We start from the raw sequence: 18,970 nt of genomic DNA on the forward strand, positions 1-18,970 counted from the left end.
AGAAGGCGGGGTGGACGGCGCGTGCGAGAGGCCGCCGCTCAGCCCTCGTAGGGACTATCGAGTGCCGGGTGCGGGGGCTCCCGGCACTCGACTGTTGGTCCGGTGGTGAAGCGGTGCAAGGTGGCTCCTGTGCGCCGCTCACGGTGTGTCGCCCGAGACGAGGTTCTACGGGATTTTCCCGGGGATGAAATCCCGTCTTAACATTGGTACGGGTACCGCCTAAGGCGAGACTTTCGGCGCGCATCGCGGTACCGTAAGTTTCGTGTAGTCGGTGTGGTGGAGCTCGATGGGGTTTAGTCGGTAGTCGTTCTGCGGGGCAAGTGCTTCGCGCGCCTTTTTCAAGGCGTAGTCTCCTGTGAGAAATTGGGGGAGGTGAAGGACCTCGGCCCTTCTCTTCTCCCCTTCTTCCTCTCAGGAGGCGCCGGAGTCCGACATAACCCGGTTCGTTACCCCCCTCGACCGGGTATCCGTAAATGGATTCCCCAGCGTTAAAAAAAAAAAAAAAAAAAAAAAAAAAAAAAAAAAAAAAAAAAAAAAAAAAAAAAAAAAAAAAAAAAGGGTTAACTAGATACCGATATAATTTAATTTCAAACCTATTGATTTTTATCCGTCTAGAATAGACTAGATAGTAAAAAAAATATAGCATGCATTTTGCTAGAGTATTCAAAGTTATGAAATGCTAATTTTTAAATTTAGCATTTATTGTTTCTACAAAACAATACGATCGGTATTAGATAGGGTCTTCAAAGCAATGCCTGTCGTCTCATCCGACCTACATGTGCTTTCTATACTAATATTATAAAGAGGAAAGATTTGTTTGTTTGTTTCGAATAGGCTCCGAAACTACTGGACCGATTTGAAAAATTCTTTTTCCATTAGAAGCCGACATTGTCCCTGATGAACATAGGCTACTTTTTTTCATTTTTTTTTATTTTATTTTTTTGGTTTCATGTGTGTTTTAATGTTTCCGAAGCGAAGCGAGGGCGGGTCGCTAGTATTATATAACTATATAGTTGTATCCCTGGTTTAGTTAACGTTGATGAGCTACCGTAACCATTCACGATCAGTTGAGCCGTATGCTCTTCTGGCTACAAGGGAGAGCGCTGTTTTTGAAAGTAAACGCATCAAATTCTGTGCACTTGCGACGAAAACAGCTTTCTTAATTGCTGGGAACGAACTGAGCTCACGACCCGGTGGCAGGCACTATAGATTTTGAAATGTTAGTGCGATCTTGCAACATGGGGGCGTAATTTTAATTTATCGACTAATTTATTCCCTGCCTATTACTGTTACACGGCAGAAATAGGCATGGTGAGGGTACCTAATCATGGAGGCTCCAAAGACGCCCTATTATCAGTAATTATGGAAATTATAGTTTTTTAAACGATGTCATTCCTTAAACGTGGAAGTCTTTATGATCGCCCTGAAAAATCTTAACGCAATAAGATAAATAAAATTATTGTAATAAGAATAGCTCATTTCAATTAATGGCATTCAGAGCGGCAACATTATGACTGAAAAACCACAGGGTCGGGTATAGGGTACGGGTGGAGTACAGGAATTCGATGTATGGGTTGATTGGTTTAGGGCATGTCTTTGTTGAAGTTGTTAATAATGTTTGATCAAATTTATCCAATTCGCCTTTTGATAGAACTTAGTAGTTATTTATGGCTGTGTATAATGTCAACAGCCCACACACACCTTTATTTGAGCATCGTATAGGCATTCACCAGAGAATTGCTAGCAGCGTTCTTCAACATTATATCAGCATAGATTATGTACCAATATTTACTGGTAGTATAGCATATTATGAGCCCTTACCTAGTTATGCGAAACCCGCTCCTATTTAAAGACCCACTTTTCAATACAGGGGGGGTTTGACCCCATGTCTATTGGCAGGGTTGTCCCGAGGCCCGATCTATGGTCCCGTAAGTGAACACGCGGATTCGATGAGTCTAATGGATTCGATAACCAATTTGGCAAAAAGGTCTTTTCCCGTTTGAATGCAGATAAATAAAACGGCCCACACAATGTTTAGTGGTTACTGACGCTCACGGATGCTTTTGAAGAAGGACATGTCATAGAATTCAGATAATATCGTGAAGAATTCTAAAGCCATTTTCAATTTCGCTCTGGAATTGAGTCCCTTCTACTTAACGGTAGAAAGCGCCTTAACTAGGCTCTAGCAAAGCCCATGTTCATGGGTGTCGGTAGCTACTAACCACCAGATTGGCTATATACTCATCAGTATCAAAATACAAAAACAAAAAACAACAATAATTCCTTAAAGCATTATTTTAATGTAATATATCTCTAAGATCCTTTAAATGTTTTCGATTAATCAAATTTATGTTCGTATTTGCAATCGTGTAACAAAAGCTTCGAAGTTAAGGAAAGCTCAAAGCGTTAGTCACATTGAAAGGCTAAGCTGTTTTTCCAACCCTATTATTGCATTTCTTTCTAAAGGGGCTATTCAATATTCGACTCTTTAGAAAAATAGGTAACGAATTTCTTTTAAATGCGAAGACCTTTCGCAGGCTAAGACGTCCTAAGACCGAGCTTAATGACCCAAAGCTAACCTAACCAAGTCTAAAAGTGGTCAAAATAATCGTAACACTCCTGTTGACGTTACTCGTCTAGACATAATTTTCATCAATTGGAAAAACTTACGTCAAGTACAGTGCACAAAACAGATTCTCTGCAGAAAACAACTGTGTGCCATGTTTTGAGCTGAAGTATTGACACTGATGCTCTTGTTTCTATTATTTATCCTTTACTAACATCTTCAGCTATCAGCTCACTAAGAAAGTCTTAGACAGGTTTGCGGTCGTCGAATGTGGCTGATCAGGGAATTTTAAGTACTTGCCGCCAAGCTCACCAATTATTCAAAGAATTGTGAATCTCGGTATCTGTTGACGATATATTATATTGATGTCCTTCAACAAACGAGTCTTGTGGAGAGTGTTTAACGGTAGACAGCGGCCTGAGTCTGCCCCTGGCATTGCTGACGTCCACGGGCGACAGTAACCACTCACCATCAGAAGGGCTGTATGCTCGTCTGCCTACAAGGGCAATAAAAAAACTAGATTTAAAAGTAAATAAAAGATAGGCAATTTTTGTTTTTATTTTAATGAAAATTGCAGAATAGTTTGCATTATTTTTGTGGTCATATTTTTCGTTGTCATAAATTTTATTACGAACGATGGCGGTAGGGGCGGTTTGTGAGCGGGAATTCGGATACTAAGTATTAAAAGTTGCAGGAGTAGTTTAATAAATGTGGCTGTTTTCCCTTTTCTTGAAACTAAAATACTAATTAATACAAGATTCAGTCTTATGATAATAGTTATTGAGGGGAAATTAGGTTAACGAAAAAAGGATCTGAATCTTTTAGTCTTAACTTCAAGTCCAGTAAATTATTCAGTAGATGGTTGTCTCTGTCCGCGTAACTGCTAGTTCTGTTTGTTTTATTAGTAAATGGCGACTGTAGTGAGTAAGTTTGGCCAATTGGCCAATTGGCCAATTGTCTACTGGTGGTAGAACGTCTTGTGAGTCCGCACGGGTATGTACCATAACCGCTTACTGCCGCCGTGAAGCAGTAATCTTCAGTTCTTTCAGTTTCAAAGGTATTTATGACAGCCATGGTATTGCAAGAATTTTTCAAAGATTCGTAGATTTATCGATATTTATTTTATTTATTTATTTATTTATTACACTTCATGTAAAATTTACATTGGCGGACTTAATGCCTTTTTTTTTTTTTTTTTTTTTTTTTTTTTTTTTTTTTTTTTTTTTTTTTTTTTTTTGTCAGGAGGAAATCGCCGGACTTCCGCCCTCCCCTGGGGATGGAAGGCGGGGCATGTCGGAGTCGAACTGACTAAAACCTCCTGTCGCTCAACAACCCGCGTCCGAACCTCGCATGGGACAGAACCCATGCAAAGGCAAAGGGGGGAAAGTGAAGCGCATCCGAGAGGGACCGCACGCGAAGGATCGCGTCTACCGTTGAGCGGCCCTCTCGGAAGCCATACTGCTCCGCCGACAGATCGGGTCCCACCATGACTAGATGCTGGATGATGCGGGCTGCCAGAATGCGTTCCAGCAGCTTGCCCACCTCATCCAGCAACACGATGGGACGGTACCCAGCGGCAGTATCCGCCGGGCGCCCCTCCTTTCTCAACAGCACGAGTCTGCCCGTCCTCCACGATGAAGGAAACCGTCCCGACTCGAGGCAGGAGTTGTAAAGCCTCAAGAGTCGGTCCCCCAGGGCACCAAGAGCCAAGGCCCAAACCCGGCCATGGACGCCGTCCGGGCCGGGTGCAGTGTCCTTCGCGCACATTTTACGCACTGCCACATGGAGCTCCGCCCCCGTTATATGGGGCACCTCAGCAGGGACGTCGCCGTCGTATTCTGACGGGGGGTCCATAGCGGGAGCGACAAATCCCTCCCGCTCCTGCGGAAACAGCGCCGAGACGATTTCCCGCAGCTGCTGAGGCTGGAGACGCTCCGTGATTGGGGGGGCCCATGGGCGCATTTTATTGCGCACCATATGATAGGGTCGCCCCCACGGATCCCCATCGAGCGTCTCCAAGAGACCCTCCATGTGTTGATCCTTGGCTCTTCTGATGGCCAGCTGCAAAGCCCTCTGCGCGACGCGAAATGCGCCGTACAGCCGGGCCTCCACCAGCGCGAACGCAACCGGATCGTTGCGACGCGGCAGGCGACGGCGGCGATGCCTAGCGCACTCGCGCCTCGCCCGAACGCACTCCACGCGGAGTTGCGCGATTTCGGGCGACCACCAGTACGCCTGGCGATTGGGAGACCGAGGGCTGATCCGGGGCATCGATACGTCACAGATGCGACGCATCGTGTCCCGGAACCACCCCGCTTCGCCCTCGACCTCAACCGGATGTGGACGCATGGGCGCCCACGCCACCATCGTAGAGGCTTCCATCAGTAGCGCCTTATTCAGGCGCTTCAGTGCCCACCTGGGGAATGACCGGGGCGCACCACGTGGGTAATCCCTGTGGGCGTCCGCGACTGCGGAGCGGGCGGAGAGATCAAACCGAATATATCGGTGATCGGACAGTGTCTCCGCCCCCTCCAAAACCCTCCAGTCGCGGATACGGCGCGCGATGGCCGGGCTCGCGAACGTAACGTCCACAATAGACTCGCCTTGCCATCGCACGCACGTCGCAACCGACCCTCTATTCAACAAACAGAGGCCGGCCGCGTTCGCCCACCTCTCCAGTAGCCTACCACGAGCGTCCGAGCGGGGGGAGCCCCATGCGACAGATTTCGCATTTAGGTCCCCCGCGAGAATCACTGGACGAGGAGCGAGGCGGCGAGCAATCGCCCCGATCCCGCCCAGGAAATGCCCGAACTCGACGGTAGGCCTGTTCGGAGAGAAGTATGCCCCGATCACGACGGTCCCTTCCAGCTTCACCGCGACGAACCCTTGGCCCCTGGTCACCATCGCCAGGGGGGGGATCGCCGCGTCCCTTCTTATGACTATGGCCGCCAGGCCGCCGTCGTCCCCAAACCAGCAATCATTTGCCGGGGGAACGAAGTACGGCTCGGCGACCACAGCCACATCTATGGACCACTCCGCCATGCTCTGAGACAGCATGTCCTGAGCTCTGGCGGAGTGGTTCAGGTTTCCTTGGAGGAAGCGATAGGTGCGGTCCATTACTGTTGAACCACATCCATCGCCCCCTCCCTTTCACTGCTGCCCCCGCCCTCCGGCACCGGCGCCGCAACGGGGATTACAGCGTTGGCCAGTGCTCCTCTGGCCAACCTTCTCTTTTGCCGGCGCTTTGATCTCCGGCGCCGGTTTCGTTCGGTGTTGTTACCGGACGGGAAACACGCCTTGCCTCCCGCTCGGTGGTTTGCCCTGCGCCCGGCCGCAGCGCACAGAGCGCAGTGCGGGGTAGCCGTGCAGGACGCTGCTTTGTGGCCCGGCTGGCCGCAACGGAAACAAAGACCGCTGCGGTCAACCGAGCTGGTGCACCTAGCGAGGCCGTGCCCCGTGCTAAAACATCGGAGGCATCGCCAGGCACGTGGTTCTTGGAGACGCACGTGGGCCGCTATCCAGCCCACGCGCAGTCTCCCCGGATCCCCCGTCGATCTTCCCGGTGGAGGGGTGGCCAAGGAAGTGGCCGCCTCCACAGGGCAGCGCGCCCACGCCGATCTGGCCCCGGAGTACCCTGAGCGAAGTTCGCCCACGGTCACGCTCTCCGGAGCACATCCCCCCTGGGCGGCTATCGCGGCTGCCACCTCTTCCTTGGTGGCGCAGTCGTCCAGGCCGGTGATCCTAATCTCGGCCATCCTCACCGGCCTGTGCACGCGCACCTCTTCCTCCGGCAATGCCACGCGGAGCGTCGCCACTAGTTTGTCCGCGATGCCAGAACTATCGGCACCGGGACACTCCAGCATTTTCGCCCCATTGGCGGTGTGCCGGAAGCGTAGACCTTCCTCTGCCCCGATTTCGGTCAAGTTTACAGCTGCACGCGCCCGGGCCATCACCTCATTATAGGTGAGGCCCTTTTCGGCAGCGGCCGGCAGCAAAGTCACTACCACGGCAGCCGACCCCGCTGCGCGCGGCTTCTTCCTTTTGTTTTTCTTTTTGCCAACGGCCGGTGCTCGACCCTCGCGGGGAGCAGTCACGGCCGCCAGCGCTGTGTTTCGGGATGTAGCGGTCGGCGCTCGACCCCCTCGGGGAGCTGCCAGAGCTGCTATCTGTCGCCGTGCTGTGGTGCCCCGCTTCACCACTTCTGTCCAGCCCTCGTCCATGCTTAACGGGGGCGGAGGAAGGGGGCGAGGCTGTGGTTGGGATCGCGGGCCGGGATTCTGGGCACCCGCACCTCTGATATTCCGGCCTCCACGTCGTGCCACCCTTGCGGATGGGGCAGGAGTGGAAGTCGGCTGGGCGGCCTGATCCCGTAAAGCGGTCGTGGCTGTTGGTGCCGGGACGCCATCTCCGGAACCAATCGAGGAGCGGAGCATCTCCTCGAGGCCGGCAAAGTGTTTGCGGACCTCAACCGCCACCGCCCGCGAGATGCAGGCCGCCATTTCCTCTCTGCTTGGCGGCTCTGCAGGCCTGGGCCGCGGCAGCGCCGGCCACTCGTCTATCATCCTCGCCAGTGGCGAACGGATGTCTTCAGCCTGTGCTGGCGCAGGCCTTAACCTTCCTCTTTGTACGGATGCAGGGGTGGCCGATATTTGGGGAGGCGGCGCAGGCCTCAGCTCAACCCTCCGCGGGGGGTGAGGGAGCGCGGGAGTAGGCACTCGTGGAACAGGGGCCACAGAAGTAGGCGCTGGCATGGGCGCCGCCACACTCATCACGGGTCGTGAGGGCACGCTGGTATCCATCTTCCTCGCGGGAGGCCCAGAGTGTGCCAGCGCAGGCATCGGCGACAAGGGAGTCCCCTCTTGCAAGACGGGGGAGTTCCTCAGAATGCGACTCTCCATAGAGTCCAGCTGCGCGACGAGTTTGGACATGGTGGGGATCAACTTTGTCCTAACCATAGCCGCTCCCTCCCGGAGCCTTTTCCGGTAGCTGCTGCCTGGCTCGGCGCCCTTGGCAGCCACGGTCGACAGCAGCTTAGCCAGATTGACCAGCGCAAGGTCGAGGTCGCGGAATGCCTCGTCCCCGCTAGCCAGGGACGCGGCCGACGTCGACATCGACTCCACCGACGTCGCTGGTGACACTGCGCCCCTCCTCCTTACTGGTGCCCACTGGGGAGCGGGCATCGTCTCTTTCTTTGCGGCAGGCCCCGCAACCACCGGAGCCACCTCCTCGATGGCCATCGTCTTTTCCGGCACCTCGGTGCTGGAGGATGACGCGCCGCCGTCGTCGGACGTTGATAGTGGGGTCTTCCTTCGCCCCCTTTTTTTCCCCACCGATGGTCTGGTGGGGTTGACCGCACCCGAGTCGCTGGCGAGCGCAGAGCGCATCGAGCCGGCGATCGGGGAGCGCCTCAGTTCGACGGGAATTCCGCTGCCCGTCGCACAGCCTCCTTCATCCTGGCAATTGTTGCCCCCCCCAGAATACGTGGGGCAGCGTGCTTCCACTGAAGTGGAAGCACGGAGGGATTCTCCGCCCGACTCGCGGGCGGTACCCTCCTGGGGTACTAACTTTGTACAATTGTCCATCATTTCTATTTATTCCTTTTTTATTAACCAGGGGTTTGGTCCCCTGGGATCTACGACACCCTCGGGACTGGAAACCCTCCAGCCATACATCCCATCGCCGGGTGTCGAGCTTGAGATTGGGGCATTTTTGAAGAGGTTTGCGTCCTCGCGGCTCCGACCAGTAAAGGCAGGAGCCCCCGCTTCCCATGACTGGGGTTTACGGTTTGGCCGACGGTGGCCGAGGCCTGTCCGTCGCCCACAACGCGGTGTGGAGCCACGCCGGCGAGCCGGTACCTCCCATATCTGGAAGGCTTTCCCCTGTAACCGAAGCCGGGGACATGGCAACCCGCAGCCGGAAAACACAAAAGTGCCGCCGGCTCATCAGGCTCCCGAGAGCCAACCCCTCATCCCCTGAATGCCTCCCTTTGCCAGTGCAAAGGGCATGGGGAGAGAGTCCCTCGCTCTCTCTCAAGGAGCACCCGCTGTATACGGAGGCAACCAAGGAGAGCTGGGCGCAGTTCTCTTGGTCGCGGCGTCCCACACAGATTCCTCTGCACGCGATTTTAGGGACGCACGCTTAAGCCCCACCGCCACGACAAGGCGGAACTACATTCGGTGGGGGACTTAATGCCTAAGGCATTCTCTACCAGTCAACCAAAGGTAGTCACGAAATAGTGATATTTCGACGATTCAAAACTTTTTAATAGAATCAAGTTGTGATATTTTTTAATGCTATAACCAGTTTTACAATTTACACCCGTTTATTTTTTATGCTTTTTTTGGCTTGACCTGTATCTGTATGCATATAATATATTCGGTACAGTTATGCTGGAATCTACAGTTCGGAATATGATACTGCACGGTTGACTAGCACGACAGATGAATAGCTCATTTTAACGGGCGGTCTATAGACGGTAACGTCGGTAACATATAGAGGGTAACATAATATATCTAGGCGGTTCGAGTTAGTAGTTTATTTAAACTTGAAAAATCTTGTTTTTTTTAACGCGATTTTATTAGTTTGAACTTATCATATACCTATATTTAAACATAATTTTAACTACATTGAGAACATCTGATTAACTTGGAAATTTAGTCACGTATCAAGGATCAAAGACGATACATTAATTCATTTGGTTACTTTAATCGAATGACTCAACAAGAGTAAATAGGTTAAAATTATATTAAAATTTACATCGATTTGTTATTAAAGCGTGTCCTTTTACATTTGAACAACAAATCGTTATTGGTTGTTATTACTATTCTTAATATACTATTGAAGCTGTAAATGTGGAAATAAACACAACTACATATATTTTGAATTTACAAGAAAAATAAAATATAAAAAGCTAAAGTAAAAAAAATGGCGGTTGTAATTTTTGTTTTCAGTATCGATTTAATTTAAGAGAAAAAAGTATGAAAAAAAGAAGACTTTATTTCTTCAATCACGTTAAAGTAATTTATAAGTAATGTGTTTTACTGGTGACAGGTTGCACGGAAAGTTTTCGTTTCGCTTATAAAGTGGAACGTTCGAGAAAATAAACGATCTAGAACTTTTCTTATTGTGCGTGTTTGTTTTTTCAATCTAAGAACGGATTTGAAGTTTTCCCGCCTATAAAATCGGATAACATGAAGGTACGCATTCAGATCGGATTGATGAAAAACTAAAATGTTAAGAAAACCAAAAAAAATCCGTATTTTATTTTAATTAGTAGTTTTTTTTATCGATTATATTAATACGCTTTTATTAGCTTCAGACGTATGTATGTATGTTTGTAACGGAATCTTTGAACATGATTTTGACCCCCTTCGAAACGTTGGATTAACTCGAAATTTGGTATACTTATTCAGGACTGATGACAATTCAATATCGAAAAAAAAAATGATAAAAAAAATTGAAATTCAACTAAAAGATTAAAAATAAATAATAGTTTAAAAAAACTAACAAAATACTAATATAGTTTTCTATATAGTTTTCTATATTCAGTATAGTTTTCTAACTCTATTTTAAATTCAAATTTTTTAAATTTATTTCTATTTTTTAGTTGTATTTTTTATAAAAGCGTATTTTGTTAGTTTTTTTAAACTATTATTTATTTTGCAATTCTCTTTAAGATTGATCATTTTATATCTATATTTATATCATTTTATCCGAGTCGCTGCTTGTACTCAAACAACGCAACCTAGCAAAACAACGATTGACTAATGAACTGATTCAAGTTGCTTTGCTGACGGTTTGCTTCAAATTTCATTCATAAAATAATCTTCTGATGGCATCATCCGATAGTATCAAGGCAGTTACACACTCAAAGGGGCAGTTAACCTCGTCTCGGGTTCACTATACGAGTAAGAGAATAATGTAAACGAACATAACCGTCTTGTTTAAGTGCGGCTCGCGTGTTCATTCGCATTATATAATAAAATTGCCTCTAAGCGTTATGCTGTTTGACGGACACGTAGAAGTAAATTTTGGTGTTTTGTTAATAGATTAACGCAAGATTTCGTGACTTGTTACAGTTGTACAAAGTATCGCTTTTCATGTAACAACATTTCTGGATTTTTATTTTTAATGTATAATATTTTATGCTCAGAATTTTTAAACTCATTTTAAATTATTTAAACAAGCTAAGCTTAATATGACAATTTGATCGGTGTTCAAATCACTGAAGTATATTAAAAATGTATATGGTTCAAATTGAAAAAAAAAAGACATTTTAATCAAATCTCAAACAAGCACAGATAACCGTGTCAAACAGCCAAAGCAATATACAATAAAATATTAACAAATTATACCGACTCGATACCTTGAGGGTCCAGGTTGGACAGAAATTCGGGTTTGGCCGCTTATAAATCTTCGTTAGGCCAAGTCTCGGGGGGCCGCCCTCGCAATTACAATACTTCTACACGTTAGGTACAGCGATTATTACCTTTGTGACAAAGTACGAGTGACATAAATAACAGCTTTTGTTGGCGAGCTAGTTACAAACTCGCCGCTCCTGTACGCTCGTATAGAAAGTTTAGCATTGTTATAAAGTCTTTTCGTTTGTCATGAAGAAAATGTTCTGTCACGGATTTGTATTTACTAGAGGTCCCGCAGTAGTCGAAATTCGACTATAGTTAATTGGAATTGTAAGTTTGTACACTATTATGATTGTATTTTATACTTCTATAATCACAAACTTCGCCAAGGCTACACTATAAAAAATATTAACAAAGACAAATCATATTCTATTCTCAATTTGACAACAGATGTCAAGAACAAAACTTTGACAATAAATAGTATGCATGCGTGTGTGCGTCAAATACATGGTATGTAGTGTGTGTAATGCTTTCTTTATTGATTTAATGTAGGTATATTTTATGCATTATTTAAAAAAATATTATCATTGTACACTTCTTTTCTATATTCTCTATAAGTGTGGAAAATTTCATACTCCTCCGTCCGCACAATTTTCGTAAAAAGGGATACAAAGTTTTTGCTTCACGTATTAATATATAGATGATTGGTTTGAGTTTATTTGTAAGTTACGATTGCGTTGACGTCATTATAAATATTAAATAGAAAATAATAAATTCACTTCCTACTAGAGCGTATTATAAATATTGAAGATAAAACTAAATCGGGATTTCAATTTTAAAATATTCAATCAGAAACGGAGAAAATTTTAATCTTAACTAAAGGTAGAGAAAACTTCCAGTCTCGGATTTATTAAAAAAAAAAAGAAAAAAAAAAACGATTTAAGCGCAGTCGACTCTCACTTCCGTATAATTAAAAATCCCGCCGCCAACTAACGAGCCCTCACCTTAGTCTATTTGATGATGTACTTTAGTTTTTTTTTTTAAACTTTTTTAAATTTTTTCTTTCACTACGAAGGAACCGTTTGGGAGTGCCTCGAGGCTGTATGGGTTGAAATGTTGAGAAGGCAAATTATGTAACGGTACTCTTTCGTGATTTTTTGTTCATGTCAATGAACCTGCAGCTAACGGGGGAATTACGATTTTTTTTCTTCAGGAAAGCTACAACCTTTTTTATGAAGAGAGTGTTCATGCTCCGGTGTTCTCCGTAGCTTCATTAGGACGGGAAAAATATCATTCGATTGCAATACGATATAATCAGATTGATCTCTTGAAGTATGAAATGTAAGAAGCGTCACATGTTGATTTAGAATTTTAATTTCACGTTGGAAGCCTAACACATTACATTCTTCTTTTCCTTCGTCGATCCCCATTACTGAGGATCGCGATCACACGTACATACATCATTAATATGTATAAGTCTTTCCACGAAGATGGATCCTCAAACTGTCAATATATTATATTATACAATAATATGTATGTACATATATTGTCCATTAAAAAAACTGTTTTGTCACCTAGTTACTGGTGGTAGGACCTCTTGTGAGTACGCACGGGTAGGTACTATCACCCCGCCTATTTTCTGCCGTGAAGCAGTAATGCGTTTCAGTTTGAAGGGTGGGGTAGCCGTTGTAACTATACTGAGACCTTAGAACTTATATCTCAAGGTGGGTGGCGCATTTACGTTGTAGATGTCTATGGGCTCCAGTAACCACTTAACACCAGGTCGGCTGTGAGCTCGTCTACCCATCTAAGCAATAAAAAAAACCTTAAACCAGAAGGCTGAATGGCTTTAAATAGTTCCACTTTTCAACGTAAAGAAATCCCAGCTTTGTACATATCAAAGGATATACTGTAGGTACGAACGGAAACTCACGACACCTCCAGAAGCTTAGATAGGATCAGAGGAGCTTTCAGAAATTGTTTCACGTTTTAAAACCTTCCTTCTCCTCACTTTCGCGCTGTGAAAGATTTATGAAGATATTGAGTATTCCATTTTGCGTAGCTTTTTTTTTTGGATGGCTTTATGCGTAACGTGCCATGCATTCGTAAGATACTAAATGTTATTGAATCAATTAAACTAACATCTAAGCGATCGAACCTCGTTCTTAGGATAGGTTTATGCGTTACGTGGCATGCATTTATAGACCAAGTGTTATGCATATTATTAAGTATGTCACTAATCTAATAAAATAAGTTATTAGTAGTGCTTTTGATAATAAACTTTCCAGAAATGTAACGTTAATTCGATTGAACTGACATTTTGGATGTTTATAACTGGCACTTCAAATCGGACAGTTGTTGTTATCGTAGACAATTTACAAAAAAAAATCGGTTGTCTGTAAAGTTGGCTTACTGACGATAGTTGAACGTGACAACGTCATAAGAAAATACTGATGGAATGGTTTCATATTTCAACAGAAAATTTTAATTTTATTTGTTTGATAGATATTTTGTATGGATATAGAGGAGGTAAATGGGAATCACTATTGAATTGGTCAAGTTACATTTATTTTTACACATAAATACAATTATGTGAATTTTTTTTACAATGTGCCTCTTTGTCGCTCGTTGCGCGCTCTCGCTTGCACTTCAAGCCTTAAATAGAATGCCTCAGAGCGAGGTAACACCGCATGAGTCATGTTTTTTTTTGTGCGTGCAGCCGGCTCCATCAAATTATAAGACGTTGTCACGTCAAAAACAAAAAATAAGACATTTTGTTTTCTATCATTGCATTGGATGGCAGGACTTTTTCAGATCTCACATGGTGGACAGTGGTTTTGAAGGTCATGAACCTCATACCCTGAGTATCGTTAAAATCCTGAATCAAGAAACCCAAGTCTCAAACTGTACTATTTTTTGATAGTTACAACAAAACCAAGACGGTTTTATTTTTTATTTTTATTGCGTAGATGGCAGAATGTGCTTACGGCCTACCTGGTGTTAAGTGGTTACCGGAGCCCATAGACATCTACAACGTAAATGCCACCACCCATCACGAGATATGAGTTCTAAGATCTCAGTATAGTTACAACGGCTGCCCCACCCTTCAAACCGAAACGCATTACTGCTTCCCGGCAGAAATAGGCAGGCTGGTGGTACCTACCCGTACAGACTCACAAGAGGTCCTACCACCAGTAAGAAAGTAAATGTCTTGAGACGGCCTACCACCTACCACCATCTTGAGACGGCGCAGCCTGCCCTTCTTTTTCTGACGGAGACGCAGATATCTGCTCCGGATGATACTTCGTACCTTGAATACCCCGGCTACGTATTGGAGCACAACTTCCTGCGTAAAGCCGGGGTGTGTGTATTCGTCCGGGCTGATGTCTGTTGTCGCCGTCTACGAAGCCTCGAAAAACGGGACCTGTCCCTCTTGTGGCTGCGCGTAGATCACGGGGGCTGTACCCGAGTCTACGCGTGCCTGTACAGGTCCCACAGCAGTGATGCAGGTTCAGCTCTGATAGAGCATGTGCAAGAGGGGACTAACCGCGTGCTTGAGCAGTACCCATCTGCGGAGGTGGTGGTTCTTGGAGACTTTAACGCTCATCACCAAGAGTGGTTGGGGTCCAGAACCACTGACCTCCCGGGTCGGGCTGCCTACGATTTCGCCTTGGCCTACGGCCTCTCCCAGCTGGTGACACAGCCCACCCGTGTCCCAGATATTGAGGGGCACGAGCCTTCTCTGTTGGACCTTCTGCTGACCACCGATCCAGCCGGATACAGTGTGGTGGTCGACGCTCCACTTGGATCGTCTGATCACTGCCTTATCCGTGCTGCCACACCACTCTCTCGTCCTAGTCGTCGAACGACGACCAGGTATCGAAGAGTTTGGCAGTATTTGTCAGCAGATTGGGATGGATTGCGTGAGTTTTACGCATCCTACCCATGGGGGCGGTTCTGCTTTTCCTCTGCTGATCCTGACGTCTGTGCGGACCGTCTTAAAGACGTGGTGCTCCAGGGGATGGAATTGTTTATTCCCTCCTCTGAAGTGCCCGTTGGGGGTCGCAGCAGACCCTGGTATAACAATGCCAGCAGGGATGCTGCACACCTCAAGCGGTCCGCATACGTTGCATGGGATGATGCTAGGAGACGTCGGGATCCTAACATCTCAGAGGAAAGGCGGAAATATAACGCCGCTTCCAGGTCCTACAAGAAGGTTATTGCCAGGGCGAAATCGGAGCACGTTGCTAGAATTGGCGAGCGACTGAAGAGCTATCCCTCTGGGAGCCGTGCTTTTTGGTCGCTCGCCAAAGCTGCAGAAGGTAACTTTTGCAGGTCTAGTCTCCCACCACTACGCAAGTCCGATGACAGTCTGGCCCATAGTGCGAAAGAGAAGGCTGACCTTCTGGTCAAACTCTTCGCCTCGAACTCGACTGTAGACGACGGGGGTGCCACACCACCGAACATCCTCCGGTGTGATAGTTCCCTGCCGGAGATCTGCTTTACACAGTGTGCAGTCAGGCGGGAACTCCGACTCCTGGACGTCCATAAGTCGAGCGGGCCAGACGGCATCCCTGCAGTGGTTCTGAAAACGTGCGCCCCTGAGCTGACGCCTGCACTAACGCGTTTGTATCGCCTCTCTTATTGCGCTAACAGGGTTCCGTCTTCATGGAAGACTGCCCACGTCCACCCTATCCCCAAGAAGGGTGACCGGTCGGACCCATCGAGCTATAGGCCTATCGCGATAACTTCCTTGCTTTCCAAGGTGATGGAGCGAATAATTAATATACAACTCCTGAAGTATCTGGAGGATCGCCAGCTGATCAGTGACCGACAGTACGGTTTCCGTCACGGTCGCTCAGCTGGCGATCTTCTTGTATACCTTACTCACAGGTGGGCTGAAGCCTTGGAGAGCAAGGGCGAGGCTCTTGCTGTGAGCCTTGATATCGCGAAGGCCTTCGACAGGGTCTGGCATAGGGCACTTCTGTCGAAGCTACCATCTTACGGAATCCCCGAGGGTCTCTGCAAGTGGATCGCTAGCTTTTTGGATGGGCGGAGCATCACGGTCGTTGTAGACGGTGACTGTTCTGATACCATGACCATTAACGCTGGCGTTCCACAAGGTTCGGTGCTCTCCCCCACGCTTTTCATCCTGTATATCAATGACATGCTGTCTATTGATGGCATGCATTGCTATGCGGATGACAGCACGGGGGATGCGCGATATATCGGCCATCAGAGTCTCTCTCGAAGCGTGGTGCAAGAGAGACGATCAAAACTTGTGTCTGAAGTGGAGAACTCTCTGGGGCGAGTCTCCAAATGGGGTGAATTGAACTTGGTTCAATTCAACCCGTTAAAGACACAAGTTTGCGCGTTCACTGCGAAGAAGGACCCCTTTGTCATGTCGCCGCAAATCCAAGGAGTATCCCTGCAACCTTCCGAGAGTATTGGGATACTTGGGGTCGACATTTCGAGCGATGTCCAGTTTCGGAGTCATTTGGAAGGCAAAGCCAAGTTGGCGTCCAAAATGCTGGGAGTCCTCAACAGAGCGAAGCGGTACTTCACGCCTGGACAAAGGCTTTTGCTTTATAAAGCACAAGTCCGGCCTCGCGTGGAGTACTGCTCCCATCTCTGGGCCGGGGCTCCCAAATACCAGCTTCTTCCATTTGACTCCATACAGAGGAGGGCCGTTCGGATTGTCGATAATCCCGGTCTCACGGATCGTTTGGAACCTCTGGGTCTGCGGAGGGACTTCGGTTCCCTCTGTATTTTGTACCGTATGTTCCATGGGGAGTGCTCTGAGGAATTGTTCGAGATGATACCGGCATCTCGTTTTTACCATCGCACCGCCCGCCACCGGAGTAGAGTTCATCCATACTACCTGGAGCCACTGCGGTCATCCACAGTGCGTTTCCAGAGGTCTTTTTTGCCACGTACCATCCGGCTATGGAATGAGCTCCCCTCCACGGTGTTTCCCGAGCGCTATGACATGTCCTTCTTCAAACGAGGCTTGTGGAGAGTATTAAGCGGTAGGCAGCGGCTTGGCTCTGCCCCTGGCATTGCTGAAGTCCATGGGCGACGGTAACCACTCACCATCAGGTGGGCCGTATGCTCGTCTGCCTACAAGGGCAATAAAAAAAAAAAAAAAAAAAAAAAAATGTAATTGTAACCACGTTGAGAACATCTGATTAACTTGGAAATTTAGTCACGTATCAAGGATCAAAGACGATACGGTAATTCATTTGGTTACTTTAATCAAATGACTCAACAAGAGTAACTAGGTTATTACACATTATATTAAAATTTACATCGGTTTATTATTAAAGCGTGTCCTTTTACATTTGAACAACAAATAGTTCTTGATCGTTATTACTTTTCTTAATTTTAAACGTTAAACTCAAATTATAATTTAGCGGGTTTGATTTTTATTACACGATGTTATTCCTTCACTGTGGAAGTCAATCGTAAACATTTGTCAAGTTAGTATTTCATTAGAAAAATTGGTACCCGCCTGCGGGATTCGAATACCGGTGCATCGCTCAACACGAATGCACCGGACGTCTTATCCTTTAGGCCACGACGACTTCATTTTCCGTCTAATTTATAATATATTTTATCTAATGCTAAATTTCCAATACTTTAACAATTTTCGTAACAAAAGTCATTGAACTATATATTAATAGCATATCAAAATAGCATAATAAATAGTCTGGCAATCTTAGTATGATAATAGTTTTAAGAAAAGCTTATTGGAACCAATACAATAACCGCATAGAGATCGCTTTTGAAAGATCTAAACTGTTGATAAGATGACGATTTCGTAGTACACAGTTCACTGACTCAATGAAAGACAGAGCCATTGAAATACCCACTCGGATATTCAGATCCGTAATTCAGATATGCAAATAAAGAAGAACAGCGCTTAAAACAATATAAAAAGACAATACAGCTGTAGTGATCTCAATGATCGATTTAATGATGGCTTATTATTTAGAATCATAATGTTTATTGCGTATTGTTTTAGGCTTTTGGCATTTCTAGACATGAATAACACTATTTTTAGAATGTAATCTTGCGTATTTTTTTCTGAAGACAGACTCGACTATGAAAACTAAAAAGTATTAGAAACGTAAAAAACAAAATTACAGGTTTGATTAATTCGGCGGCGCAGTAGCTAGCGCCCTTGACTGTTGCTACGAAGGTCGTAGGATCGATTCCCACATCAGGCAAATACTGTGTGATGAACAGATTTGCTTGCTCTTTGTCTGGGTGTTTATTATCTATATATCGACGCTTGAAAGGCAAATATGACTAAGCGACAATGCGTGAACTTTACAATAGACTAATTTAAAGTCTGAAAACAAAAAAATGCCTGAAAACAAAATTTATTTTAACGAATCTAGCTGTAGTAGAATCTAGCTAGTAGCTGTAGGATTGAAATGATTATAATAGACTTTTTTTTTTTTTTTTTTTTTTTTTTCGGGTAGAGGGCCGAACCTCCTACGAGGTCCCCGCGCAAAAGGGGCGCGCGGGGTATGTGAGACTCAACGATCTGCATGGTGTTGTGAGCAGACCGCGGGCCCAAGGATTTTAGAGCCCACCCACTAAACGACTCCTCTGCACTCTTACACCCGACGTCCGATCCCCTCCGAGGTCAGAACCCGGATGAGGTAGGGGGGCTACCGCGGTCAACACTACAACCAGACGGCGCGGCTCACCCCAAGGACGCCCAGCCGACGGAGCCTTCGAGGCGAATCGAAGGCTCTGAAACGTCGGCCGTCTCGGTACGGCAGCCCGTCGGGCCGCCCAGACGGTGCCGCCGGTGTCCCGGAATACCCCGCTGGACCAGAACCAGCCTGCCGGGTCGGGACGCGATACACCGTCGACCGGTCGCTCTATTCACTCCACGGCAGCGCGCTAGAGTGCTGGTAGCGCGCCGCGCGGCCTCACCCCCTCAGGTCGCCCCTTGACCTTCACCGGGGGATTATAATAGACCTAGAAATAAATATTTTTTTTGCGCATCGAATATGGTTATTGCCTATCA

The 18,970-nt window shown here is 46.6% G+C and overlaps 2 protein-coding genes across 3 annotated transcripts in view; one reads left to right on the forward strand and one right to left on the reverse strand.

The window, feature by feature from the left end:
- The window catches only part of LOC119629717 (skin secretory protein xP2-like), a 37,022-nt gene extending 29,072 nt beyond the window's left edge, over positions 1 to 7,950 (reverse strand). Inside the window, exon 1 of the mRNA XM_038016573.1 lies at positions 6,414 to 7,950. Coding sequence (XP_037872501.1) covers positions 6,414 to 7,950 — 1,537 coding nt within the window. The remainder of the gene's footprint in view (positions 1 to 6,413) is intronic.
- Positions 1 to 18,970, forward strand: part of LOC105842037 (TWiK family of potassium channels protein 9) — a 372,737-nt gene that overhangs the window by 124,404 nt on the left and 229,363 nt on the right. The gene's annotated exons all lie outside the window — the stretch shown is intronic.

Source organism: Bombyx mori, chromosome 16, assembly GCF_030269925.1.
Source record: "Bombyx mori chromosome 16, ASM3026992v2".
Lineage (NCBI taxonomy): Eukaryota > Metazoa > Arthropoda > Insecta > Lepidoptera > Bombycidae > Bombyx > Bombyx mori.